This window comes from Perognathus longimembris, chromosome 17 (assembly GCF_023159225.1).
Source record: "Perognathus longimembris pacificus isolate PPM17 chromosome 17, ASM2315922v1, whole genome shotgun sequence".
NCBI classification, from domain to species: domain Eukaryota; kingdom Metazoa; phylum Chordata; class Mammalia; order Rodentia; family Heteromyidae; genus Perognathus; species Perognathus longimembris.
The window spans coordinates 55,735,528-55,762,267 of record NC_063177.1 but is presented as its reverse complement, the minus strand read 5'-3'; the positions used below and the strand labels follow the sequence as shown (position 1 = coordinate 55,762,267).

At 59.3% G+C, this 26,740-nt stretch overlaps 3 protein-coding genes across 6 annotated transcripts; 1 reads left to right on the top strand and 2 right to left on the bottom strand.

Moving 5' to 3' along the window:
- Positions 1-207: 207 nt before the first annotated feature.
- On the bottom strand, positions 208-15,583 carry Hgs (hepatocyte growth factor-regulated tyrosine kinase substrate). 2 transcript variants are annotated; one of them, XM_048366763.1, is made up of 22 exons: positions 15,469-15,583; positions 13,498-13,582; positions 13,147-13,222; positions 12,444-12,536; positions 11,047-11,170; positions 10,329-10,381; positions 9,799-9,867; positions 9,212-9,336; positions 6,473-6,551; positions 6,308-6,406; positions 6,113-6,208; positions 5,467-5,505; positions 5,251-5,391; positions 5,116-5,175; positions 4,654-4,867; positions 4,087-4,259; positions 3,867-4,007; positions 3,619-3,790; positions 1,403-1,536; positions 1,200-1,322; positions 1,006-1,092; positions 208-797 (listed from the first exon to the last, which is right to left on the bottom strand). In XM_048366763.1, the coding sequence occupies exons 1-22, from the start codon at positions 15,503-15,505 to the stop codon at positions 687-689; spliced, it is 2,331 nt and encodes a 776-aa protein (XP_048222720.1). In that variant the 5' UTR covers positions 15,506-15,583; the 3' UTR covers positions 208-686. The 2 variants fall into 2 exon arrangements, with proteins under 2 accessions (XP_048222720.1, XP_048222721.1); XM_048366764.1 differs by having other exon boundaries at positions 4,654-4,864.
- A 169-nt stretch (positions 15,584-15,752) lies between these two features.
- Positions 15,753-19,607, top strand: Arl16 (ADP ribosylation factor like GTPase 16). 2 transcript variants are annotated; one of them, XM_048366774.1, is made up of 5 exons: positions 15,753-15,869; positions 15,963-16,021; positions 16,386-16,499; positions 18,556-18,644; positions 18,835-19,607. In XM_048366774.1, the coding sequence occupies exons 1-5, from the start codon at positions 15,809-15,811 to the stop codon at positions 19,004-19,006; spliced, it is 495 nt and encodes a 164-aa protein (XP_048222731.1). In that variant the 5' UTR covers positions 15,753-15,808; the 3' UTR covers positions 19,007-19,607. The 2 variants fall into 2 exon arrangements, with proteins under 2 accessions (XP_048222731.1, XP_048222729.1); XM_048366772.1 differs by having other exon boundaries at positions 18,556-18,671.
- A 1,757-nt stretch (positions 19,608-21,364) lies between these two features.
- On the bottom strand, positions 21,365-26,649 carry Ccdc137 (coiled-coil domain containing 137). Of its 2 annotated transcripts, XM_048366769.1 has the most exons (7): positions 26,493-26,649; positions 25,976-26,109; positions 24,194-24,416; positions 22,503-22,585; positions 21,978-22,057; positions 21,570-21,768; positions 21,365-21,534 (listed from the first exon to the last, which is right to left on the bottom strand). In XM_048366769.1, the coding sequence occupies exons 1-6, from the start codon at positions 26,621-26,623 to the stop codon at positions 21,607-21,609; spliced, it is 813 nt and encodes a 270-aa protein (XP_048222726.1). In that variant the 5' UTR covers positions 26,624-26,649; the 3' UTR covers positions 21,365-21,534; positions 21,570-21,606. The 2 variants fall into 2 exon arrangements, with proteins under 2 accessions (XP_048222726.1, XP_048222725.1); XM_048366768.1 differs by having other exon boundaries at positions 21,365-21,768.
- Positions 26,650-26,740: the final 91 nt, after the last annotated feature.

Here is a 26,740-nt window from a genome sequence, read left to right as displayed (position 1 = left end):
TCTCCCCTCAGTGCTGGGGCTTGAACTCGGCCTGAGCACCATCTGAGCTGCTTTTGCTCAAGGCTAGCGCTCTACCGCGCGAAGCCACGGCGCCAATTCTGGCCTTTTTCTGGTATGTGGTGCTGAGGAATCGAACCCATGGCTTCCTGCATGTCAGGCGAGCACTCTACCACGAAGCCACCTTCCCAGCCCCTCTTTCACTTTTGAAATACATTTTATTTTCACTGTTTTGCAATGGAGAGATGACAGTTGAGAAGCAGAGCAGCTGGAGATGCCTGAATCCTCCACCCTCGCTGTGCAGGAGTTGGGGCGAAGCCTGGACACCCCATCAGCTCACTCTGGACGAAAGTGGGCTGTACGGGCCTGAGTGTCCCCACTCGTCACCACTTGCAGCCCCCCCCACGGGGCTGGGGGTCTGGAAGGGTCCTTCCCTTCCCCCTTTCCTTCCAGAGGCCAAGCTCTGGGGGGAAGTCAGAGACCAAGGCAGGATCAAAGCGGGGTGACAGGAGCCAGCAGACTGGGGTAGAGGGGTGGAGGGCTGGGGCAGGCCTGGGCCCTGCTCTCAGGAGAAGGGGCACTTGGGGCATCGAGGGAAGAGGAAGGCAGAACAGAACATCTAGCTAGACACAAGGCGGATTCCAATGAACCGTAGTGTTACTCGGGACAGTGGGCTCGGGGCCCCAGGGTCAGTCGAAGGAGATGAGCTGGGCCTCACTGCCCGGGGCGGGTGGTCCCTGCACGGGTGGCTGCTGGGCAACGGCTGGCTGCTGCTGGGGAGGGCCGCCAGGGGGCGCCACCTGCAGGGCAAGAGCGACAGGGCTCAGCCTCCCCCCCACCCCCTTCCCCGCCCAGCCAGACTCCGCTTCGACTTTCCGATCTACACGCGGTCTTCAGGAGGTCTTGCACGCCCGTCTCCTGGAAGCTGGCCAATGGGAAGGCCCCACAGAGGCCGCTAGCCCAGGAAGCGCCACTGTGTGTGTGTGGGGGGGGGGGGGGAACGCTCACCTGCTGGTACACGGGCTGCTGCCCGGCCATGTAGGGCTGCTGGGGCGGCAGCGAGGCGTCCTGGCCAGGGAGTGTGGTCATGAGATTCTGTGGCAGGAGAGCAGAGCAACGCTGGGAACGCTGGCCCTCCCCCCGCCCCGCGGGAGGGGAGGGCGCAGGTCACACGGGGCGGGGCGGGGGGGGGGGCTCCTCACCTGCATGCTGTACGGCTGGTAGCCCATGGACACTGACTGGCTCCCCATGTAGCCCATGCTGCTGGACTGTGCGGGCTGGGAGAGGGCGGCGGGGAGGCTCTGCGGGGCCTGGGAGGCCACGGTCTGGGGAGGGGAGAGGCACAACGTCAAACGGCTGGCGGGGTGCGGGGGGGGGGGGCGCTCGGGCCCGCGGGGGCACCTACCTGGTAGCCTGGGGTGGGAGTGGGCTGGTAGGATGAGTAGGCTGGGCTGGCCGCGGGCCCCGCTTGGGCCTGGGGGGCCGCCTGGGTCCCCGGAGCCCCTGCTGGGTACATGTAGGCACTCACCATGCTAGGATCTGTGACAGACAAAAGGCGCATGAGCGGGGTGGCGCACAGCATGGAGGCGGGGGGGGGGGGGTTCCTCTGGAGAGTGTGACTTTGGGAAGCAAGTTCATGTTTCACATTCTCAGTGAAGCAAAATAACCCTGGGCGGCGCTGGTGGCTCACGCCTGTAATCCCAGCTACTCAAGAGGCTGGGATCAGAGGATCCAAGTTCAAAGCCAGCCCAGACAGGAAAGTCCCTGACACCCTTCTCTGCAATCAAACACCAACGAGCCGGAAGAGGAGCGGTGGCTCACGGGGAGCAGCGCGCACGAGCCCGAGCACTGGAAACCTCAGGACAACGCAGGGCCCCGAGTTAAAGCCCTAGCATCTGCCCAAAACAACTGAAGCCGCAAGGATGGAAGGTGGACTGGAAAGCAGAGGAAGCTCCGAACTAAGAGGCCACGAGTTTGAATCCAGAAGAGGGCGAGGACGGAGGAGAGCCAGTGCCCTCTGTCGCCCTACTGAAGGGGGGGCGAGGACGGAGGAGAGCCAGTGCCCTCTGTCGCCCTACTGAAGGGGGGGCGAGGACGGAGGAGAGCCAGTGCCCTCTGTCACCCTACTGAAGGGGGGGCGAGGACGGAGGAGAGCCAGTGCCCTCTGTCGCCCTACTGAAGGGGGGGGCGAGGACGGAGGAGAGCCAGTGCCCTGTCGCCCTACTGAAGGGGAGGAGGGGTGAGGAGAGCCAGCCCCGTGCCCTCAGCCCAGGAGGGGCTCCACGTGGTCTCAGGCCACAGAGGACATGAACAAACCAGACTTACACCCGAGGTGAGGGTCACTTCCCCACGCTGGGCTAGCGGTTTTCCTAAAAGCGCTTTCTGTGTACTGTGCTGCAGACAGCAGAGCTCCTGGAATGACTTTCGTGATACACAATGGTGTGTTTGCACACTACACATGCATACCTAGACAAGTATTTGTGCGAGCACACACACACACACAATTTCCCAACTCTTATGTGGATGGGACCTAGAAACCGAAGTCTCCAGGCTTGGGAGCTGGTGTAATTTTGCTTTGTTCTGTTTTTGCTTTGGGGCTTGAACTTAGGGTTCAGCTTGCTGATGACTTTCATTTTTATTTCTAAACTTGCACAAATGTTTTATTAAGGTACAGAGAAATAGAAGTATTTCCTGATCCTCATGCAGTAAATGGGAGTGGAGATTTAAGCTGCCTTTTTCTTTTTGCCAGTCCTGGCTTGGACTCAGGGCCTGGGCACTGTCCCTGGCTTCTCTTTGCTCAAGGCTCGCACTCTGCCACTTGAGGCACAGCACCACTTCCAGCCTTTTCTGTTTCTGTGGTGCTGAGGAAGAATCGAACCCAGGGCTTCATGCGTGCTAGGCAAGCACTCTACCACTAGGCCACGTTTCTGGCACTGCCTTTTTCTTTAAATGGCACATGGTGTTTATTTTGTAGTTGGGGATTGAACCTCTGGCCTTAAACATGCTAGACCACCTGAGCCGTATCCCTAGCTATAGGCTCTTTTTGTGCTGCTCTAGAGGTTTGAATTCAGAGCCTCTTGCTCTGGCTGCGAGTGCTTGGTACTTGGCTTTCTTCTTGTGTGCGTATGCCAGTACTGGGGCTTGAACTAAGGGCCTGAACAGTGTATCTTAGCTTTCTTTTTTTTTGGTCAGTGTGGGGCTTGAACTCATGACCTGGGTGCTGTCCCTGAGTTCTTTTGCTCAAGGCTAGCACTCTACCACTTTGAGCCACGGCACCACTTGTGGGTTTTGGTGGCTATTTGGATAAAGAGTCTCACAGACTTCCCTGCCACGGCTGGCTTCAAACCACGATCCTCAGATCTCAGCCTCCTGAGTAGCTGGGATGACAGACACGTGCCACTGGCCCCCGACTCCTTCGGTAGCAGCCCGTGTGTGGGCAAGCTCCCTCCCCCCGCGCAGATCCACAGCAGAGGTGAAAAAGCAACTGTGAGAAATACCCACATTTAGGGACGCTGGAAGATTCTGTCCCATACGTGTGACACTCTGTAAGCTAAGACAAAGCCAGGAGGAAGGGGCTGGGGCGTGGGCGCCGTGGCGGGAGGCGGCCCTGCCCCGCGTTACCTGCGGTGCTGCCGGGCATGCTGGCGTAGGGGCCGGCGGGCGCCGCGGGGCTCATGTACAGGCCGTGCATGGGGGAGCCCTCCACTGAGCTGGCGGGGCTGAAGGTCCCGGGGAAGCTGGTGGGCCCCGAGGGCTGGTAGATCACAGCCCCAGAGGTAGGCATGGCCTGGAGCTGAGGACAAAGGGCGAGATGGCAGTGAGCGGGGTTCCGGGCCCAGGAGGGCGGGGAGGGGGCGGGCGGCACTTGCCTGGGCGTAGGGCAGGGGGAAGGCCGGCATCTGGGCGCGCATCTGGACGGTTTGCTTCTGCTGCTCGAGGCGCATCTGCCGCTCCTTCTCCTGCTCCTGGAGGCGCTGGATGGCCAGCTGCCTCTGCACCTCCAGGTACTCCTGCAGGGGGGGCGGGGGCGGGGGGGTCAGGCCGGCCGGGCGGCCCGTGCCCGTGGGCGGCCCCGGTGGTGCCACGCACCTGCTTCTTCTGCCGCATGATCTCCAGCTTCTGGGCCAGCTGGATCTGGCGCTGGCGCTCGGCCTCCTCGGCCGCCCGGCGGAGCTTCTCCCGGTGCTCCTCGCGCAGGGCGCTCAGCGCCCCCCTGGCGTCGCGGATCTGCGCCAGCTTGTCCTGCAGCCCCTCGTAGTACACTGTGGGAAGGAGGCAGGGTCGGGCCGGGAACGGGGCCTGGCACGCACCAAGCCCTGGGTTCGAGTCCTCAGCACCACAGACGAGGCCAGAAGGGGCGCCGTGGCTCACGTGGCAGAGTGCTAGCCGTGAGCAAGAAGAAACCCAGGGACAGCGCCCAGGTCTTGAGTTCAAGCCCCGGGACAGGCAGAAACGCCAAAAAGGCAGGGCAGCTGAGAATCCTCCAGCACAGACGGTGACACGGTGGGTGCGGGCTCTGGGCGGGGCCGGGGGCGAGGGGCCACCCCGGGGGCCCATCCCACGGGGACCGCCCGGAGGGAGGGAGCCATCACGGCCGCGGGGAAGGAGGGGCGAGGCGGCCGGCGGTCTCGGGGCCCCCCGGGGCCCGGCACCCACGCCTGCGCTCGTCCAGCTGGTTGAGCAGCTCCAGCAGCTGCGGGTGCATGCTGTTGATGGACTGGAAGAGCGACAGCACCGCCGAGTCGTTGGTGATGCTGCGGCCCCGCATGTGGTTGCTCTTCATGCGGTTCACGAAGGTGGTCACGGCGTTCTGCAGGGCCTTCAGGAACTGCTCGTGGCTCTCTTCCGACTCCCCGTTCTGGTACTGCTGCTGGGACACAGGGTGGGGTGCTGAGTGCCGCCGCGCCCCGGGCTGGCCGCCAGGAGGCGCCCCGGGGCTCAGAGCCCGCGGCGGCCCGGGCCGGGCTGTCCCCAGCACACGACGCCCGTGAGCACGGCGGCCTCACGGCGGCTCCTGAGAGCGAGGGCTCGGCGGGGCGGGGGCGGCCCCGGACGGACGCCGGCTCCCGGGGACCGGGGTGGCCGGGAGCCCCTCGCCCACGGAGGCGCCAGGCTCACCTCGGCAAAGGGGCCGCCGGCGGTGGCGATGGGCTGCGAGTCCACTTCTGAGAGGGGGGCCTGCAAGACAGCGGCGGTGAGGGGGGCCGCGCTTGCCCCCCAGGACCAGAGCCCGGAGGACGGCACCCGCCTCACCTCCACCATGGCGGGGGCTCCGGGCCCCTCCGCGGCCGGGGCGGCCGGGTCTGCCAGGGGCACGGGCGCCGACGGCGTGGGGCTCTTCCGAGCCTCTTCCTGCTTCTTCTCCCAGTAGTTCCGGTTGAGGTACCGCGCGAGCTGCACAGTATCAAGCAGGGGTCACTCGTGCGTGTCAGGAGTGTGACTCGACAGCACCCCACCCGGGGCCCTTACCTCAGGGTCCATGTCCTCAGCCAGAGGCGCCGACGAGTTCTGAGGACACAGTTTGGGGAGCTGTGATGTGGCAGGGACCCAGGTGGCACCCGACACCCCTCGTGGCCCAGGCTCCGGGGCAGCGGCCCTCAACGGAGCCCTCTCCAGCTCTGGCTCCGGAGACGGCTGCACCGACGGCCCGGCCCAGGGCGGCTCCCGACCGCTGTCCCCGGACTCGCCAGGACCAGCACCGGGCCACAGCGTGGACGCCCTGCCCGCGTCCAGCACAGACCTGGGCCTCCTCACGGCCGAGCCCCAGCTGTGGCGCCTAGAGCTTGAGAACGACCTCCGAAATCTGTGCCCGCACATTTAGAGTGGGGGAGGGGAGGGTGGATCCCCAAGAGGACCGGTCCCTTAACGCCCCAGGAAGCCTTAGCCCACGCCTGCCATCCTAGCTACTCAGAAGGCTGAGATCTGAGGCTCGAGGTTCAAAGCCAGCCTGGGCAGAAAGGTCTGAAACTCTTATGTTCAATGAGCCACCAAAAAGCCCGACGTGGAGGTGTGGCTCAGGCGGCAGAGCCTCGGTGAACACGAGAGCTGAAGCCCTGAGTTCAAGCCGCCCCATGGCGTCTCCCCCCCTCCCCCCCCACCCGGCCCCGGCACTCACCACGGGGGAAGAGTACAGGCTGCTGGCCGGGGGCGCGGACGACGCCAGGGGGGCGGGATCCGCCTTGGGATGCGCCGCGTAGGTCGACTTCTGTCTCTGAGGCAGAACCCAGGGCACGTGGGGGTCGTGTGGGGGTCGTGTGGCACAGAGCCCCCCCCCCCCCCCGCAAGGCCTTGCAAGGCGCCCGCAGCTCACCAGCCTCTCCTTCTCCTCGGCCTCCGACTGGGACAGCGCCAGGGCCAGCTGCAGCTCCTCCTCCTCCTGCAGGGCCGTCTCGTCCCGCTTGGGGGGCAGCTGAGGGCAGACGGGGCGGTCAGGGCGGCCCCGAGGGGAGGCGCTCCCGGGGCGGCAGGGCCATACCTGGGACTGCTGGGACAGGGGGCTGGTCAGGTACTCCGGGGGCAGCTCTGTGCTGGAGGCCGCCTTCCCTTCCGCTTTCCTAGAGGCAAGAGGAGCGCTGCTGCGGGAGACCGGCGTGGCGGGGGGGGGGGGGGGGGGGGCTCCCCGGCGGGGCCTGTGCGGTGCTGGAGGAGGCCACGCAGCACGGTGCCCCAGGAACTGTAGGGAGCGGCAGCGGGGGCTGCGTGGCAGGGCCTCCCTGGGGTCAGGAGCCCGGGGGGCATTTGGGGAGGCCAGCACTCGACCGCCGGGCCCCATTCCCAGCCCTACAGTATTTTGTTGTTGTTATTGGTCCTGTAGCTTGAACTCGGGGCCCGGAGATTGTCCTTGAGCTTCTTTTGCTCGAGACTAGCATTCTAAACAGCTCTACTTCCAGCTCTGTTGGTAACGTCTTGGAGGTTAGGTCTCATGGATTCGCTAGGCTGGCTTTGAACCGCAATGCGCAGATCTCAGCCTCCCGAAGTAGCTAGCTTTACAGGTGTGGGCCGCAGACACTCGGCTGGCTTCCGAGCGTTTCCTCCGGAACAGGTGGCTGGTGAGGGCCACACACAGCACAGCCGGCGTTCCAACCCACATGAGCCAACGTTCCCTGCCCCTCAAGAAAATCCCAGGCCTGTCTGTCTCCCTCTTTTGTTGGTGCTGGGTCTTATCCCAGGGCAAAGGTTAATTGGAGATAAAGTCTCACAGACAGATTTCCTGTCCAACCTGACTTTTTTGTTGTTGTTGTTGTTGTTGTTTTTGCCAGTCCTGGGCCTTGAACTCAGGGCCTGAGCACTGTCCTGGCTTCTTTTTGCTCAAGGTTAGCTCTCTGCCACTTGAGCCACAGCGCCACTTCTGGCCACTTTCTCTACATGTGGTGCTGGGGAATCGAACCCAGGGCTTCATGCATACAAGGTGAGCACGTTTGCCACTAGGCCACATTCCCAGACCCTCCAGGCTGGCTTTGAACCACAATCCTCACATCTCAGCCGTTTCCAGGCCTCAGTGAGGCACCAGTGCCCCAGCTCTTTTCTAACAGGAAACCCTAAAGGCACGCCTGACAAAGGAGGAAGCAGCACCAGGAAAAGAGCTGAGTCATGAGCACTTCAAGAGAAAAGGGGCAGGTGCACAGCCACAGGGGCAGGACTTGCGCCTGGGCTCCAGAGGGACCCTAATTACCACAAGGCAAAGGGGTATCCCCAGCGAGTAGCCTCCAAACCTCTCAACCAAATTGGCCCAGGTTTGTATCAACAGATCCAAGGGTCATCGTGCCTCACTCCTGGAGCTTCTGCCAGAAACACTGAGCCTGAACCTAAGCGCCAAGTCACCTGGATAGCTGGACTGCCCCTGAGATGTCTACATCCAACGGCAGAGGCTGAAGACGCGTTCTGGGGAAGGCAGCCCGGGAGGAGGGAAGGCAGCGTGGCTCGCTGCGCAACCTGACAGCCCCCGGTAGAGAAGCCATACCAGGCCTTCCTGGGGGCAGGGCAAAGCCGGACGCCCCGGTGCCACCACCACAGGGCGGGTGTCAACGATTCTGACAGCCTAGCCGCCCTGGGAAACCTACCATGAGTGTTCAGGCCAAAGAGTCCACAGTTCACTGGACTGTTCAAATGCCAAGCCGGGCACCGGCAGCTCATGCCTGCAATCCTAGCTGCTCAGGAGGCTGAGACTTGAGGACTGAGGTTCAAAGCCAGACCAGGCAGGAAAGTCCATGAGACTCTTCTCTCTTTTCTTTTTTTTTTTTGCCAGTCCCGGGCCTTGGACTCAGGGCCTGAGCACTGTCCCTGGCTTCTTTTTGCTCCAGGCTAGCACTCTGCCACTTGAGCCACAGCGCCATTTCTGGCCTTTTCTGTATATGCGGTGCTAAGGAATTGAACCCAGGACTTCATGTATGCGAGACAAACACTCTTGCCACTAGGCCATATTCCCAGCCCTCTTAGCTCTTATTCAATTAACCACCAGAAAACCAGAAGTGGCACACTAACTCAGGTGATACAGTGCTAGCCATGAACTGAAGAGCTCAGGGACAGTGCCCAGGCCCAGAGTTTAAGTGCCATGACCGACAAAAAATAAAACTAAAAATGAAATATAAAAAAATAAGAGGACTGAGAATATGGCTTAGGGGTAGAGTACTTGCCTCGCATGCACGAGGCCCTGGGTTCCGTTCCTCAGGACCACGTACACAGAAAAAGCCGGAAGTGGTGCTGTGGCATTGAGCAAAAGAAGCTCAGGGACAGTGCCCAGGCCCTGAGTTCAAGCCCCAGGACTGGCATAAAAAAGAAGTAATTCAGATAAAGTACAAGCAAGGCAACTATTGCTCATGCCTATAATCCTAGTCACTCAGGAGGCTGTGATCTGAGGGCTATGGTTCAAAGCCAGCCCAGGCAGGAAAGCCTCTGAGCTTCTTATCTCCAATGAACCACAAAAAGCTACAAGTAGAGCTGTGGCTCAAGTGGTAGAGCGCTGGTCACACACAAGGGGATGGCGCTCAGGCCGAGTTCAAGCCCAGGCCTGGCACAGATGTAGATGAGCGTGTGCGCACGCCTCAGCAGTGGCGCGGGCAGGTGGGCCGCGGACGCCGAGACGCCGCCCGGCAGTGCTCCCGGCCCAGGGGCCCGGGGCCAGCCGCGCGTGTGCACACCGCCCTGCGCACGACACCTGCCCCAAATCAACCCCCCCCCCCCCCCGCCTGGCTGTGCTGGGCCTCGGGGGACTCACTTGTTGAGCTGCTCGTAGCAGGGCTCGCAGACGCGCACCTCCTTCTCGATGCCGAACTTGGGGATGGTGGAGTACTTGGAGGAGCACTTGCCGCAGAAGATCTGCCCGCAGGCCCGGCAGTGGTGCTGTGGGGCGGGCCAGAGGGGCTGGTTACGGGGGGGCGGGGGCCGCCCTGACGGCGCCACGGTGCTGAGGCCACGTGGACACACGTCTAGGGACTCAACTCCAGCCACCACTTTGGGGAAAGGGAAGAAATTCTAGCAAGGACAGCAGAGCCTTTCAGCACGGGGCGGCCCTGAGCCTGCTCAGCCCCTGCGGGGCCCCAGCACGCACGGTGCGGGAAGCTGCAGTGGAACAGGACAGCAGCTTTGGGGTCTGAGTCACCTGGAGGAATGGTGACACGTGAGAGCAGCCCTGAGGAGGGCCTCAGTGTCCCCAGAGTGAATGAAGCGGGGCCTGTGCGAGGCAGGGGCAGCAGACCCACGGCGGCCGAGGGCACGAATCCCCAGCCAATCCCGGTCCGACCACGGCAGGGAGCCCCGGCTCTGCTGGCCCGTGTGTGGAGACCCCCGGGGTTCGGCACGCACCTTGCGGGTCACCACCCCAAACTGCACTCGGCACCGGTGGCATTCCTCGGCGTCTACCCAGTCGGGGGCCTGGAGGGGAGGAGGGCAGCGGAGTGAGGGTCAGGATGACAGGGTCCCCTGGCCCCGAGGCTCCCAGAGGCCGCCGCAGACAGGAAAGGAAGCCGGCAGCGCGGCCCGGCCCGCCCCAGCTGCCGGCTCAAACAAACCACCGGCCCACGTCAGAGGGCAGAGTCCCGCCCCGGGGGGAGTCACGCTGGGACCGGGACCCGTGCCCAGCCCATCTATCTGTGTAGCTGTTTCTTTGGAGTCAGGTGTGAGCCAGCTTGTTTGCTCAGAAGGCGCTGCGCCACGTCCCTGGCTGGGGGTGTTTTAATGCTGGTGAACCCGGAGCCACATCCCAAAGGGTCCAGAAGCACGTCTCCATCTTGCCCTCAGTCAGAACAGAGGCCCCAAGCAGGCCGACCCCCCCCCCCACCTCCCGCCAGCTTCCCCGACGGTCCACCGCTGGGCGCCGCCCCGCCCACACTCACTCTCTCGGCAGCAAACATAGCATCGCTTTCCTTGAACTCTGGGAAGACGTGTCCTGGGGAGAGAAGGCGGCGGTGACCACAGGCCCACGGGGCCCGCCGCGCTCCCTCCTGACACCTGTCCCCCACAGGAGCACAAGAGGACCTCGAGGTGTAGGCCCACCCCACCCTGAGCCACTGTCCTGCTCTGAAACCAGACCAGCTCTCCAAAGCCACGGCAGCCGCCGGAGGAAGACACAGGGCTCTGCGGACTCGGCTGTCACAGCCTGGCTGAAAACCGGCCAGGGCCGTGCTGCTGCACGGAGCCGCACCGGATCCGGCGCTGCCCTCCTCTGGGTGTGAGCTGCTTCTTGCCCCCTCACCCCCAGAGGTCACAGGCGCGTGGGCCCAGGACCTCTGCACGGAGTCCTGGTGTTTCCCTCTCCTGTTAGGCCCTGGAGCCCAGGGCGCTTGCTCCTGAGGGCGTCCTGAAGGCCCACCCAGGGCCAGGCCACGCTCTGATGAAAAGCTACTATTGCTGTCTTCCGTCACCACCAGCCCCCGGCCCGCGGAGGGAGGTTCTCGAAGAAGGCGCCCCTTCCCGGCTCCCGTCACCCGTCTGTCAGCCAGGCCTGGTGCATCCGCCCTTGCCCCTGGTCACCGGGCTTGGCACCACCCAGCAGGGCAGCCTGGCCGCTCACGGTGGCCGTGCTCCCAGCACTCAGACGGGAGCCAGACTCACCCTCCACCTTCATGATCTGGTACGTGTCCTGGACCACCTTGTACTTGGGCTCGTTGCGGAAGGCGTGCGCCCAGGCCTGGATCAGGTACAGGATCTTGTTCCGGACGTTCACTTCCACTTGCCTCTGCGGGGCAGGAAGAAGGAAGGCGGGCCATGGGGACCGAGGTGCTGGCGGAAGCCGCTGCCCTCTGCCGGCGGGGCGCCAACGGGGGCGCCGTATCCCCAGGCTCCCTGCACTGGCTCGGGACCCTAAAACTAGAGGCCTCCACGCGTCAAACTGCCCCGTCTCCCGCACGAGTCACAGCTGTGTCTCTTTCTCCTGTTCCGACCGGGGACGGGAGCCTCCACGCCATTACTTGGCACCAGGTGCCATTCGTCTCCCGTGGGCAGAGCCGATCAGACCTGCGCACGCAGCGTCGCCTCAGGCCGAGGACACGGCCGCTAAGGAGCCAAAGGCCTTTCCAGTCACAGTCCAGGGGTGGCAGGTGAGCCACCCCTCCACACCGAGGGGAAGCTCGGGGCCACCATCCCCCCGGGCGAGGGCACAGCCCGGCCTGCAGCGTGTCAGCTGGCAGCGAGGCCGCCCCCGGCACTTGGCGCGGAGGACACGGGGGTGTGCGCGCACGTGGGGGCCTCTCCACGCGTGGGGGGGGCTGCTCTGAGGAGCCGCAACAACAGAGGTCACACTGGGGTCCACCGGCACCCCGCCTCCCTGGGAGCGAATGGTGCAGCGCACCTCAGCACCGACAGAACGTGGTCGACGGTGCAAGAGTCGTGCCAGTGTGCCGCCCCTTCCCTTCCCGGACTCCAGCCAGGACGGTGCGGGAAGCGGGCGAAGGCCGGAGTCAGCGCCTCTTCAGAGGCCTCACTCCAGGTCACGCCGAGACGGGGTGGGATTCCCTTTTCATTCCAAACCCCTGCCACATCACCCCTGCCTACATCACAATCCCCGCGAGTGGCCCCAGGGACCGTCGCCAGGTGACCAAGAGGGCCTCCCCCCTCTGCTAGTGAGGACAGAGAAACCTCCTTTCCTTGCACAGCTCCTTCCTGACACCTACCACTTCTGCACCCCCAGGATGTGCCTCCTACTAACACGGTAGCTGCTACCACCACTTCTGCCCAGTATGGAGTAGCTCCCGCCCTTCACCCCTCTGCTCCTAATCCTGCCACTCTGGAAGCATTTCCTAATCCCCAAAGAAGAGCCGGTCTCCCTGGGCCCAGATACAGCACCTGTGCTGGCTGCTGCGACCCCAGCACTGGATGGGGAGAAGAGGCTTCCCCAGGCTGAGCCTGCAGTCACAGCCCCGGGATCGGCATTCTCACCTTCCCCCTCTGCCACTGCGGGTGCTCAGTAAGCGGCTGCCGTTTGCCACCCCCCTGGCTCTTGGAGCACCCACCTTGAGCAGCTCCTTCAGCTCCTCCATGGTCTGCTTGTTAGCTACTTCATCATGCACAGTCTGGCCACAGTTCTTCACCACAGATTCCATGACCTGCAGACCCCAAGGGAAGGGAAGGGTCGGGCCCACGGTAAGGACAGGGCCCCCGTCTTCCCAGGGAAGACAGGCCTGACAGTCTCCTCAGGCCATACAGCTTGCTGGAAATGACAAGCAGGGGCTCTCTAGACAGGTGCGGCTCCTGTCACACGCCCCCTCTGTCATCATGGCTGTGGGTCACACATAGTTGGGGCTGGGAATACGGCTTTGTACCAGAGTGCTTGCCCAGCATGAATGAAGCCTTGGGCTGAATTCCTAGTACCACATACACAAAGAAAGCTGGAAGTGGAGCTGTGGCTCAAGTGGTAGAGCGCTAGCCTTGAGCAAAAGCTCAGGGACAGTGCTCAGGCCCTGAGTTCAAGCCACAGGATTGGCAAAAAAAAAAAGAGGCTCATGCATGGATCAAGCCTGGAGAAGCAGGGGCTTCCCTTCCCCCATCCCCATAGGGAGATGGAGCACAACGGCACCGCTCACTCCTGTACTCAAAGCTAGAGGAATTCCACTAGTTGTTGCACGCACAGGGACGCAGGCGAGGCTGCCGGACCAGGAGTGGACAGTGACCCTGGAGGCGGCGGGTCAGAAGCCACTGAAGCAGGACTCTAGTTACCTCTAGTGCATACAAGGCCACGTGTGGGTTCTTGTCGTTGACTTTCTTCTTGATGGAACTTACAGCATATTTTGCTCTGAAAGAAAAAGAGCAAGGTTAACAGCAGAGAGAAAAATAAAGTCTCAGTCAACGAGATGAGAAACGCCACCTACCATTTTAGAATGTCTCCTTCAGACACTTCAAACATTAACATAACCAGGTATATTCAAGTTGCACAAAGTCCCTTAATTGTTCCAAGATGATAAAGCATCAAGCACATGACTACATGATTGTCTGTTTGAGGGCCTTGTGCAGTGAGCTGAACCGGGGAGAAACAGTGAGCACTGTGCGTGGCTTCCCCTCCTCACTTACTGCGTGTCCCCCTGGCGGATCAGGTCACAGATCTGCAGGATGGACTCCCAGTCGGTCTCCAGGAGAAGCTGGCTTGTGGCTTTGTCTAAGGGAAAGAGATGCTGTCAAGGGGGCTGCTGTACTCGCTAAGTGTTACCAGTTCTGCAACTCATTCCCTTCTTTTTTTTTTTTTTTTTTTTGGCCAGTCCTGGGCCTTGGACTCAGGGCCTGAACACTGTCCCTGGCTTCTTCCTGCTCAAGGCTAGCACTCTGCCAACTTGAGCCACAGCGCCGCTTCTGGCCGTTTTCTGTATATGTGGTGCTGGGGAATCGAACCTAGGGCCTCGTGTATCCGAGGCAGGCACTCTTGCCACTAGGCTATATCCCCAGCCCTCATTCCCTTCTTAAACATTTCGGCAGACTGGAAGACCATGAAAATGCCATCCTTCCAAGGTGAGAAGTAGAGCAAAAATGAGAAGAGAATGGCTGCTGTGTGCTTCTTACATACCAGCTGCCATCCAAATGCTATGGTCTGTGAATTCTCTCAATTCCCACGTAGACTAACCAGCTGCTGCCATTTCTACCACCGCCAGAGGCCAAGCAGAGGCAAGGCCATTGCCCCAAGTTACCGCCTGCTACACACTTTGAACCTAGAGCCTCTGCTGCTCTCCACAGACGCGGTGACCTGTCCCTCAGAGTCTCCAGCCTTCAGACGTTCTACCCCTTTGATTAGCTCTTAGTTGGAAAAGCCTCAGAGAGACCTGTGACCCAGATTCCAGCCCTCCACTGGAAGCACACTGTAGGGTGTAGGGAACTGACCCCCAAGTTCTCCCAACCAACAGCTCTTCTTTTCATACTAGTCACCTCTGACAAACAGGCACTAACTACTACTCAACTGTGCATCACCTTTCCCAAGACAGAGAAACAAACTCAGGCCTTGTTGTCTTCATTAGTGATTCAGCAAATTTCTGGATTCATCCTTGAAGTGTGAAGCCCCGCTATAAGCTGAAGTACTAAGGCTGTGTACCCCTAGAGAAGGGAGGTATCTCATCTGAGATCTCCTTGAAAACTTTTACCTCGTGCCAAGAAGGAGCCAAGATGAGCCACTGAGAAAGGATATGGTGCTGGGAAATGGAAAGGGGTAGGGCATCTGGGATGGTAAAACCTAAAGGAACAGGCAGAGCAGTAGACAGGAATTGAGAGGAAGGTGAAGGTGATGAGAGTAGAGCACGCGAAAGGGTCAGAGGAATGGAGGGCAGTCTGACAGGTGGCAAGGCGCCCAAGAACACGATCCTGAAAGAGGGTGCAGGACCTGAGACGGGATGTGGTCTGCATGGAGTTGAGTCTTGCCGTTCAAGGAGAGACTTGAACGGTTGGGGGTGCAGGGAGGGAATGGGGACAAAAGAGAAAACCCATACTTCAGAAAGAGGCGGGCGGGGGCAGACCACGACAGCATCCCCAACTTGGACACGGCCCCAAAAGAAGATGGGACACGGACGTCAAACTCACTTTTCTTCCTAAAATCTGCAGTCTCCAGGAGGTTGGGTTAGGGTCCCCTAACACCTCCAACGTGGAGAGGAAAGGCCCTTTCTAAGTCCCTGGACAGGCCACGGGGGCTGGCTGGGTGCGGGGACGCCCACAGGCCGCCCCCGACGCCCCCGGGGGCCGACATTCGGGCCAGAGGCCCCGCGCCGGGGTTGGCTCCGAGTCACCCGCTTCGTGACTCAGGACTCGGGCCCCGATCGGTCGAGAGCCGTCGGCCGGGGAGGAAACCGGGCCCGGCGCGGACCCCGGCCGCGCCGCCCTCGCAGGCGCCCGGGGCCGACGAGCGCAGCCCGCCAGGCCACACCCGAGGCCCAGGGCCGGCGCCGCGCGCCCGGGAGGCCGACGGCCGCAGAGCCGGGAGGGCGGCCGGCCCGGGCCTCGCGAGGCCGGCCGTGCGGGGCCGGAGCGCGGGCGAGCGGACGCAGGCCCGGCGAGAGGGCGCGTTACCTAGGAGACGCTCGAAGGTGCCGCTGCCTCGCCCCATGGCGACCCCGGACCGGACAGACGCCGCCGAGCTGCGGGCTCTCCGCGGGCGCGCCCCCCGACTTCCGCTTCCGTCTTCTCGCCCCAGCGCGCGCGCGCGCACGTCACGGCGCCGGCTCTCCAGCCGCGAGGAGGCGTGGCCTCCCGCCGGCCCCGCGCGCGTCGATTGAGCGGCGACGGGGACCTCGAGAGCCAATGAGCAGTTCGGAAGGGAGGCCCATCCAATGAGAGCAGGGAGGGGGCGGGCCTTGCGCGCCCCGGCCCCCCGGCCTACGTGGGCCGAGTGGAGGGCGTGCGGCTGGGGATGTGTCTCCTGCTGGGCGCCGCGGGCGTGGGGAAGACGCTTTTGGTGAAACGCCTGCAGAATATCCTTCCTTGCCCCGCGGGCGGGCCGGGGGGCCGGGGGGCGGGCGCGGGGCTCCTCCCTCCGCTGCTCTCGGGTCCTTAACCGTCGGCACAGCTGAGCTCCCAGGGTGGCCAGGGCGACCTGGGCGAGCCTCCTCCGACGCGGCCCACGGTAGGTGCCCGCCCCCTTCGTGCGGGCTAACGCGGGGCCGCGTCTCCAGGCCCGCCCCGGTGGTGGCCGCGGCGCTGTCGGGCGGTGTGCTCGGGGCTGGAGCTGAGCCTCCCTCCGCCGGAGGACCCACCTCGCGATGGTCCTCGGGGCCGATCCCCCCTGGCGGGCGTCGCCCCGACCCCGGGCAGCACCCTTTACCCTCCTCTCTCCTGCTCGCCACGTCTGGCTGCTGGGTTTGAGGTGTTGGCGGAATGGGCCTTGTGGATTTAGGCCTCAGAGTAGAGTGTGCGTGCACTTATGCCTCGAGCTTACCACAGGACGGCGCTTACATCGTTCTCTTTCTGCCTGGCGGTTTTTCCCACAGGTGGGCACCAACCTTACAGACATAGTGGCCCAGAGAAAGATCACCATCCGAGAGCTCGGAGGGTGCATGAGCCCCATCTGGTCGAGTTATTATGGGAACTGCCATTCGCTCATGGTAGGTCATAAGCTTTTGGGTTTCCTTTAGGAAAGCGTGCCTATGCGTCGGAGCTGTCAGGCCCAGATCCTACTTTGTGTAGAATAGGGGTTGGGGTTCTACTATGGGAAGTGGGACTGAGGCTGTGCTTGCTTCAGTCGATTGAGCTGACGTTAGAGTTCCCTTCCTTTGGCCCCTGGGTGTGTCCTACATTTGTGCTTGATTTCTACATCCTTCTGGTTGAATGCATCCTTACGAGACCTATGCCCCAGCTCTGGGATGGAGAACTGATTGCTACATTGAGTGCAGACTACCATGCAAGTGAAAACATGCAAGTGAATTTCCCTCTGCTTCTGCCTAGACCCAAACCTCTTTTTTTTTTTTTTTTGGCCAGTCCTGGGCCTTGGACTCAGGGCCTGAGCACTGTCCCTGGCTTCTTTTTGCTCAAGGCTAGCACTCTACCACCTGAGCCACAGCGCCACTTCCGGCTTTTTTTATATATGTGGTGCTGAGGATCATGGATCAAAGCCAGCCTGGACAGGAAAATCTGTGAGACTCTTTTTTTTGCCAGTCCTGGGCTTGGACTCAGGGCCTGAGCACTGTCCCTGGCTTCTTCCCGCTCAAGGCTAGCATTCTGCCACTTGAGCCACAGCGCCACTTCTGGCCGTTTTCTGTATATGTGGTGCTGGGGAATCAAACCTAGGGCCTCGTGTATCCGAGGCAGGCACTCTTGCCACTAGGCTATATCCCCAGCCCCGACCCAAACCTCTTTATTGAGAAGTTATTGTGGCCAGGTGCTGGAATCCTAGATACGCAAGAGGCAGAGATCTGAGGACTGAGGTTCAAAGTCAGCCTTGGCAGGAATATCCATGAGACTTATCTCCAGTTAACCACCAAAAAGCCAGGAGTGGCGCTGCAGCTCGTGATGAGTGCTAACCTTGAGCAAAAAGTTCAGGGACAGTACCCAGGCCATGAGGTCAAGCCCCAGGACTGGCACCAAAAAGAGACAGAAGAAGCAGCTGGACACCAGTGGCTTATGAACAGCTACTCATGAGACTGAGATTTGAGGATTTCAGTTGGGGGCCAGCCTGAGCAGGAAAATTCACTAGACTCTAGACTCTTTGTTTTTGGCCAGTCCTGGGGCTTGGACTCAGGGCCTGAGCACTGTCCCTGGCTTCTTTTTGCTCAAGGCTAGCACTCTACCACCTGAGCCACAGCGCCACTTCTGGCTTCTTCTGTTTATGTGGTTCTGAGGAATCAAACCCAGGGCTTCATGTATACGAGATGAGTGCTTTATATGCCCAGCCCCTCGCTGGACTCTTATAGCCAATAAACTACAAAAAAAGTAGTAGAACTGTGGTTCCAGTGGTAGAATGCTAGCCTTGAACACAAAGAAGCCGGTGGCTCAGGGCCTGAGTTCAAGTGCCAGGAATGGCAAAAAAAAAAAAAAAAAAAAAAGGTCATTTGATGGGCTGGGAATGTGGCTTAGCAATAGAATGCCTGTCTGCCTAGCATGCATGAAGCCCTGGGTTTCATTCCTCAGCACCATATATGCAGAAAAAGCTAAAAGTAGCGTTGTGGCTCAAGTGGTAGAGTGATCCAAGCAAAACGAAGCCAGTGACAGTGCTCAGGCCCCACGTTTAAGTCCCATGACTGATGAAAACAAAATAAAGCATTATTGTGATAGTGGGAGTTCAGCTCACTGGCAGAGTGCCTGCCTGGAACCTGTGAGCTTCCAGCACAGCACAAAAAATAGAAGCCTCGTCGCAGGACATGCCTGTGCTGCTCAAAGGAAGGAGGCTGGGCTGGGGATATAGCCTAGTGGCAAGAGTGCCTGCCTCGGATACACGAGGCCCTAGGTTCGATTCCCCAGCACCACATATACAGAAAACGGCCAGAAGCGGCGCTGTGGCTCACGTGGCAGAGTGCTAGCCTTGAGCGGGAAGAAGCCAGGGACAGTGCTCAGGCCCTGAGTCCAAGGCCCAGGACTGGCCAAAAAAAAAAAAAAAAAAAGGAAGAAGGCTGACCAGGATCTTCCATAGCAGGAAGTTGCTGCCATGCTCTTTTCCTTCTCTAGTTCGTGATGGATGCCTCCAATCCCACTCAGCTCTCTGCCTCCTGCGTGCATCTCCTGGGTCTCCTTTCTGCAGAACAACTTTCAGATGTATCAGTCCTGATACTCTTCAACAAGATGTATGGTCTCTGAAGTAGGGGGCAACACGAGGGGTGGGGATTGTCCTGGGGAGGAGCTCTCTCTCGGGGTGTAGCCAAGTGCAGGGCTCATTCGGGTGGAGGTGCTGCCGGGGGCTGGGCAGGTTTGTAGCAGCCACCACTCTGACAGAATGCTTGTTTACAGTGACCTACCTTGTTACATGACCGTGGAGGAAGTTAAGTCATTGATCAGGCTCCCAGACATCATTGCCTGTGCCAAGCAGCACATCACCACAGCAGAAATCAGTGCCAGGGAAGGCACGGGCTTGGCTGGCGTGCTGGGCTGGCTCCAGGAGCGGTGTGGAACAAGCCGCTGACTACAAGTTGGAGAAGTCTGGCTGGCCCACCTGCTGACCAGGAGGCAGAGGATGCAGTAATGCCTTCAGTGGTCTGACAGGCAGAACAGCCTAGCAGAGTCCTAGACAATAGCGATCTGTGCTGAGGTGCAGTTCTGGGTCAAGAGCCACCAGGAGTACAGTTCCGGACATCTGAAGAAGACTGTCCTCAGTGCGGGGAAGGAGGGCTGGCCTGTAAGCGGCCTCCGAGGATGACACCCCCAGCACTTGTTTCCCTGTCCCCAGGAAGCCCACTGGATGTACGCCAAGGTGTTTGTATTACGGTGCCACCACAGAGACCCGGTGCCCTGCCTATAATACAAGCCCCAATTTGTTTACATTTCTGATACCCTGACCACCCCATCCTTCCTCCTCCCAGGCTACAAGGGGGTGGACAAAGTGAGTGTGAGATGAAGAACTAAGGCTCAAGTTAGAAACAAGCGCCTGGTGGGGCCCAAGGCCCGTGGTCGCTACACTGAGGGAGGCTGGGCTGAAGGATCACCTAAGCCCAGGAAGTGGAGTGGAGGACAGCATGGGCAGCACAGGTAGCCCCTTTACATTAAAAACCAACACCAAGGGCTTGGCCTGCTTCTTGGTTTACTTGTCCAGTAAGCACGTGTTGCCGTGAGTCACTCCCAAGCTCACAGGTGCAGTCTGACGTGTTTGGCCTGCCAGGGACACTCATCCCTGGTCACACTAATGTGGACTGAGATCACCAGTGTGTCACAAAGTGGCAAAGATCACTTCTGAGACGGATTCCAAACATTGCAAACATTCAGTAAAAATAAACTTCTGAAAATGCCAACTTGGGCCAGGGCAGTCAAAGATCACACCCAACCCCAGAACTCCACGCGTGCTCCAGGACTGAAGGTGTTCTCGGAGCTTCCTGGTGCCTTGCTGGCCAGGGCGTCCCTGGGGAAGCTCCTCCCTCAGGCAGGCAGGCAGGCTCACTTCCTCAGCTGAAGCTCAGGCTGGTCTTCATGACCAACCTGGGGTTGGTCTGTGCAGGAACTGGGGCTCAAACTCGGGCTGAGGGTCGGCACTACTACTTGAGCCACACTTCCACTTCTGGGATGTTGCTGATTAACTGAAGATAGAGTCTCACTTTTGTCCTCATCTGGAGCCGACAGGCACATGCTCTCTCCTTTGGGGTGGGGAGTGTTGGGCTCTCTCTCTACTTCCCCTCCGCTTGGGGGGGAAGGGGTTTGTTCGCCCCTTCCTGGGTGGTCCTTTATCGCCCTCACATGGGAGAGATGGCCACAGGTAGCCTCGGTGGCATGTGGTCGCAGGGTGCCCCCAAACCACCAAGGACACGGATGTGTGTGCCCCTGGAGAAAACCTCTAGGGCTTGTTTATTCAAATGAGGAGCCCCCCCAGATATACCCCAAAGGCAGGCACAAGAGAGGGGCCCCCGATTGGTCCCAAGGGGCTGTCCCTCAAGTGATGTCAGGAGACTTCCTTTGTGGGAAGAGGTCCAGCCCCCCAAGGATGGGCCCCTGGGGTACCCCTCCGCCATAGCACACGTGCTAGCCCCAGGAACAGGGGCTTCTCTTCCTGTTAAAGACAGGGAGGGACAGGCCGAGGTTAGCTGTGGCCCCTTAAAGGCACAGCTGACCCCAACAGGGGGGACTCACCCCAGAAACCTCTGTTCTGGGTAGAGGTCTACTCTCTCAACAGTCTCGGTCTGAATTCGGTCTCTGGGAAAGCTGCTATGTGGGAAACAGACCTGCTCCTATCCTCCTGGTGTTTGGACTGTCAGTCTCCATCCAAGCTATACATCCTAGGGCTCCCTTCTCTGCCCGGACACTAACAAGCAGGCTGGGGTCCTGGCCCCCACAGGTCATCTAGGTGCTGTCTGCCAACCCTGCCCCCCAGCCTGCTCACTCTCCACTGTCCTGCCAGTCCGCTCTGCCTAACCTCTGCCTAAGTTACTTCTTAGACAGTAGGCTGGCCTGCATTAACTAGCAGGTTGAATAATTAACTCTTTACAGTCACAGTTATGGACTGAATCCTTCCTAAAGTGGCTCTGAGTGGGGACTTTTCTGTTGCAAAATGGACCTAGGCTTAGGGAAGAAGACACTGATCCTTTTGGCTTTGTCTCATTCAACTGTTGGCCCTGATCTACAGTGCACTTGCCTGTACAGGACACAAGATCTAGCTAGGCACCAGTGGCTCACAACTGTTAACCCTACCTACTCAGAAGGTTGAAATCTGAGGATTGTGGCTCAAAGCCAGCCCGGGCAGGAAAATCTGTGAGACTCTATCTCCAATTAGCCACCAGAAAACCAGAAGTGGCGCTGTGGGTCAAAGTAGTAGAGAGCTGGCCTGTGCTGAAGAGCTCAGGGACAGCGCCCTGAGTTCAAGCCCAACAACCGACAAAAATAAGGCACAAGACCTGCCTGTGGCCAGTCATTAGGACAGTCATTAGGGGAGAAGAGGAAGGGAAGACCTGGAGATGCTCCAGTGCGGACAGCTGGAGTGCCGGCCTGTCCAGCAGCTCCCAGGCAGCCCTCAGGTCTGTCTAGCACAATGGTTCCAGGCTTTCTCCGGCAAGTGCTGCCAGGCAGGTGGCCCTGCTGCTGCTATCGCTGCTGCTGTTGCTGGAGCTTCTTCAGGGCTCTGTATGCCTCCACGGCCCGCTGCCTTTCCTCTCCCAGAATCCGCTGCCGGGCCAGTGAGGGAGCCAGAGGCTGGGACATGCCAGGGTTCAAAATCTTCTTCAGCATCAGTGACTTCTTCCCAGGCTGAGGAAGAAGGAAAAGCTGGGGCCAGGCTCGGTGACAAGGGGAAATGGCAAGGGTCGTAACTGGTCCAAGAGCTCAAAGCCGGGGGGACAAAGCTGCAGGTCGGACCCCACAGTAGACAGCACAATGTACCTTGGCTGCTGTGGTTTCGGGGCAGCAGGGGGCAGGCTCACTGACTCCCCACCACCCACCCTCCAACTGCGGCCTACCTGGTCTCTGCCGAGGCTCTTTCTGGGCTGAGCAGTCAGCTCCGGGGGCTGCAGAACCACTTCTCCAAACTTCACAGTGTCTGGAGAGGCAGGGCAGACAGGCCTGATGCTTATACAAACCATTCTATCTGAACACCCAGAGCCCCAACCTCTCTTTTTGTTTTCTTTTTGGCCAGTGCTGGGCCTTGGACTCAGGGCCTGAGCACTGTCCCTGGCTTCTTTTTGCTCAAGGCTAGCACTCTATCACTTGAGCCACAGCGCCACTTCTGGCCTTTTCTCTATGTGGTGCTGAGAAATCGAACCCAGGGCTTCATGTATATGAGGCGAGCACTTTACCACTAGGCCACGTTCCCAGCCCCCAACCTCTGTTTTTGCTCACGCTCCCCCCTTCTCCCCAAGCACTAAGACACAAAACTCTGAGTGATCCATTGACCAGGGGAGGCCACGGTCCTCCCAACGGTCTGGTGGGAAAGCAGGTGCCCTCCACAGGGACCAGGGTTGCTGTGTGCCTTTCAGGAGAGCTACCTTGCAGCAATTCCTGCTCCAGTCTCTCCACAGCTTTTGCCTCCTTTTTCTGCCGGGCTTTATCCAGTCGCCGCCTCTGGAACCTGGGAAGAAAGCACAAGGTTATCCAGATTTCCAGGCTCTCATTCTGCCCAAGGAGGAGGCAGAAGTCACCCCAGCCTCAAGGGATGCAAGGGCAGAGCAATGAGCCCTGGGACCTTCCCACATCTCCACAGGTGCCAGGTCCCTGAGGGTGGATTGCCAAGGGACGTTTGATGCTGTCTGCAGACATCTGGGTGGTGACAGCAGGTGAGGGCTACTAAGCACTCTAGGAAGCAAAAGGATGGTGCCGGAAGTGGCGCTGTGGCTCAAGTGGTAGAGCGCTAGCCTTGAGCAAAAGCAGTTCAGGGACAGTGCCCAGGCCCTGAGTTCAAGCCCCAAGACTGTGAAAAAAAATAGTTTTGCTATAGTTGACATATCTCATATATCTCATTAAGTCGTCCTGCTGAACTCACTTCCCTGCCTGCCTGGAGGGCAGGGGTGGTGACCTAAGGCAAGAGGAAGGTGAGCAGGGAAACCGGTGGGCTTGCTACTGGCTGGATGCCATCATTAGGGACTGTACAGGAAGATCCTGGAACCTCACAACAGTGACATTACTGCTACAGGTACCAGCCACAGAACCCGCACAATTACAGATAAACATTCTTGTATCTTTTTTGGACCAGAAAGAACACTGAACATGAACCCAGTCCAGGGCCAGGCAGGGGCGAATGTGCAATGGGGATACACCCTCAGGGGCGTCAAAATATCCTGGTACTCAGCAAGCCCTCGTGGGAAGACACTCAGCTGTGAGCGTGCGCATATGTACACTGGGTCTTGAGCTTCTTCTACTCAAAAGTGGTGCCCTACCACTTCAGTCCCAGCTCTACTTCCACCTTTTTGAGTAGTTTATTGGAGATAAAGTCTCATGGACTTTCCTGCCTGATCGGGCTTCAGACTGTGATCCTCAAATCTTAGCCTCCTAAGTAGCTACGATCACAGATGGGAGCCACTGACACCCCGCAGCACTTTCTCTTTTAAAACTTTTTTTGAGGGCTGGGGATATAGCCTAGTGGCAAGAGTGCCTGCCTCGGATACACGAGGCCCTAGGTTCGATTCCCCAGCACCACATATACAGAAAACGGCCAGAAGTGGCACTGTGACTCAAGTGGCAGAGTGCTAGCCTTGAGCGGGAAGAAGCCAGGGACAGTGCTCAGGCCCTGAGTCCAAGGCCCAGGACTGGCCAAAAAAAAAAAAAAAACTTTTTTTGGAGCACCAAGTCTTCTTCCCGTACCTTAAACTCTGTTCTGGTCAAGACGAACTTTTTCCCATGTTTTTTTCTGAATCATGGTGTGCTGCCCACTGCTGACCAAGGCAACAAAATGTTGCCTGTTGGGCTGGGAATATGATCTAGTGGTAGAGTGCTCGCCTTGTATACATGAAGCCCTGTGTTCAATTCCTCAGCACCACGTATATAGAAAAGGCCGGATGTGGCACTGTGGCTCAAGTGGCAGAGTGCTAGCCTTGAGCAAAAAGAAGCCAGGGACAGTGCTCAGGCCCTGAGTCCAAGGCCCAGGACTGGAAAACAAAATAAAACAAAATGTTGCCTGATGTGTCCTGTCACCACAGGACACAACCATTTGTACCATTCTTGGGCATCTAGTTTAACTCACGCTTTTTTCCGCTCAGACTTCTCCTTCTTCGGAGCTGCCTTCTCCTCTGGCTGCCGGTCAGCCTGGTTCTTGCTAAGGAACAGTACATGCTGGGTCTCCTGTTCCATGCGCTGGATGTAGGCACCATCTGATTCCCCCTTCATCTGCTTGAACTTGGGGACAATGATGTCAGGCTCCGTTCCCTTAGCTTCCATCTCCAACGTATTCTTGAAGACCACCTGGGCTGAGGACACAGAGCAACCCCAGATGTGGCATGGCACAAGGATCACGAGAGATTGGCTGATGACCAGAAGATAGTTCACACTCAATGCTTCCCTTCCAGGGCTATAGCCAGGGAAGACCAGGCTCAAGTAGAAGCAAAGAAAGAGGATCTAAAATGCCCAGCACATGGAACCCTGGGATTTGACTCCACAGCCTGAGGTTTCCTGTCAAACATGTCCAACAGCCAGGTGCCAGTGGCTCACACCTAAAATCCTAGTTTTTTAAGAGGCTGAGATCTGGGGCTGGGAATGTGGCTTAGAGGTAAAGTGCATGCCTAGCATGCATGAAGCCCTGGGTTCGATTCCTCAGCACCACGTAAACAGAAAAAGCCAGAGGGGTGCTGTGGCTCAAGTGGTAGAGTGCTACCCTTGAGCAAAAAGAAGCCAGGGACAGTGATCAGGCCCTGAGTCCAAGCTCCAGGCAAAAAAAAACAAACAAACAAAAAACAATGTTGAGATCTGAGGATCTTGGTTCAAAGTCAGCCAGGGCGAGAAAGTTGAAGACACTCTTATCTCCATCCAACCACCAAAAAGCTAGAAGTGGAGGTGTGGCTCTAGTGGTAGAGCTCTAGCCACTAGAAAGCTATAGGGACAGTTGGCCCAGGACTGGCAAAAAAAAAAAAAAAAAAAAAAAAGAATAAAAAGGCTTACACTTCAGACTTCTCTCAGAGCTGTTTGATTTTTCCACACATTTATATTCATATTCATATTATTTACATTTGCATGTGTACAATGCCAAGGACTAAACCCAGGACCTTCTGCTGGCTAAGCAAGTGCTTTAGTACTGAGCTACAGGTCCAACCACTGGAAGTTATACTTTTTTTCATCTAATTTAACACGAAGTATCAATTCAGTGCTGCATGGTTCAAAAAGTACCACTCTCGGGGCTGGGGATATAGCCTAGTGGCAAGAGTGCCTGCCTCGGATACACGAGGCCCTAGGTTCGATTCCCCAACACCACATATACAGAAAACGGCCAGAAGCGGCGCTGTGGCTCAAGTGGCAGAGTGCTAGCCTTGAGCGGGAAGAAGCCAGGGACAGTGCTCAGGCCCTGAGTCCAAGGCCCAGGACTGGCCAAAAAAAAAAAAAAAAGTACCACTCTCATTGGGTGCTGGTGACTCATGCCTGTAACCCTAGCTACTTAGGAGGCTGAGATCTGAGGATCACAGATTGAAGCCAGCCGGGGAAGGAAGGTCTTGAGACTATTATCTCCAATTAACCACAAAAAAGTCACTAGTACAGAAGACACTGTGCAAAAGGAAACGTACTCATTACCTGACTTATGTAGTTGAAATCACTTTGCACGTCACTTCTGTAATAACAAAGTAAATTGTTATTTTTTTAAAGCCAGAAGTGGAGTTGTGGCTCAAGTGGTAGAACTCTAGCCCTGAGTGGAAAAGCTCAGGGGCAGTGCCCGGGCCCCAGTTCAAACCCCAAGGCTGGCAAGGAAGAACAGTTTCACATTGTTTGCTGTTGCTGCCAGTCCTGGGCCTCGAACTCCTCAGCAGAGACCTGCACCTACCCTCCTTCTTTCTCCTCTTGTTGCTGAGCGGGTTCTTCATCTCCCGGCGGCTCCTCATGATCTCCCGGAGCCGGAAAGGGATCTCCTGTTCATCCAGGTTCTTGGGCTTGCAATCCGCTTTCTTCTTTTCTTTGCTGTAATGGTGAACCCGGGGGTGAGGCCCGTCTCAGGTGAAGCAGCAGCAGCATCACAAGGGAGTGTGGGGCTGGAAAAGCTGCTGCCCACCCCCTCTCCGAGTCGGGGCAGCCCGCGGCCCCTCGGCTCGGCCTCACGGAGGGTGCCCTGAGCTGTTTTCTGCCGACGCTGGGGTGGGAGGCACCCCGGAGCCGGGGGAGGGGGGGAAGGGGCGGCATCTCGGCCCCGTCCTCCGCACGCGGCTCACGCACACCCCGAGGCCGAGGGAGCGGACGCCGCGGTGTACTCGACGGGTCCCGGCGGCGTGGGGGCCGCCGACACCACGGGGGTCGCGGCCCGGGTCCGTCCCAACCGGGCGCCCTCCCTCGGGAACCGCACCCACCGGCGCCGCCCCAGCCGCGGAGCCGAGGGCCGCGGCCCGGGCGGCCGCCCCCGCCGCTCCCGGGGCCGTCCCGGGCTCCCCGACGCCGCCAGCCGCCCCGGGGCCGCAGCTCCACGCCGGGCTCCCGCCATCGCCACGCCGGGCGCTTCCCCGGAGAAGCCACTTCCGCCCCGCGGCAGGATCCCGCCCCACCAGCGAGACTTCCGGTCCCCGGCTCCACCCCCACGGCGCGGCTTCCGGTTCCGGTC

Bases quoted from the DNA above. Each gene is read 5' to 3' on its own strand.
- Hgs (XM_048366763.1), bottom strand. From the start codon at position 15,505: ATGGGGCGAGGCAGCGGCACCTTCGAGCGTCTCCTAG. The intron at 11,171-12,443 runs GTGGGTGCTCCA...CCTGCCCCGCAG, and splicing joins AGCTGAAGGAGCTGCTCAAG to AGGCAAGTGGAAGTGAACGT. The intron at 4,260-4,653 runs GTGGGTGCCGGG...TCCTTCCCACAG, and splicing joins CCAGCTGGACGAGCGCAGGC to TGTACTACGAGGGGCTGCAG.
- Ccdc137 (XM_048366768.1), bottom strand. From the start codon at position 26,623: ATGGCGGGAGCCCGGCGTGGAGCTGCGGCCCCGGGGCGGCTGGCGGCG. The intron at 24,417-25,975 runs GTAGGTGCAGGT...CTGTGTCCTCAG, and splicing joins CAAGAGGAGAAAGAAGGAGG to CCCAGGTGGTCTTCAAGAAT. The intron at 22,586-24,193 runs GTGAGTTAAACT...CTTTCTTCCCAG, and splicing joins AAGTCTGAGCGGAAAAAAGC to GTTCCAGAGGCGGCGACTGG.
- Arl16 (XM_048366772.1), top strand. From the start codon at position 15,809: ATGTGTCTCCTGCTGGGCGCCGCGGGCGTGGGGAAGACGCTTTTGGTG. The intron at 16,022-16,385 runs GTAGGTGCCCGC...TTTTTCCCACAG, and splicing joins CTCCTCCGACGCGGCCCACG to GTGGGCACCAACCTTACAGA. The intron at 16,500-18,555 runs GTAGGTCATAAG...TTCCTTCTCTAG, and splicing joins GGAACTGCCATTCGCTCATG to TTCGTGATGGATGCCTCCAA.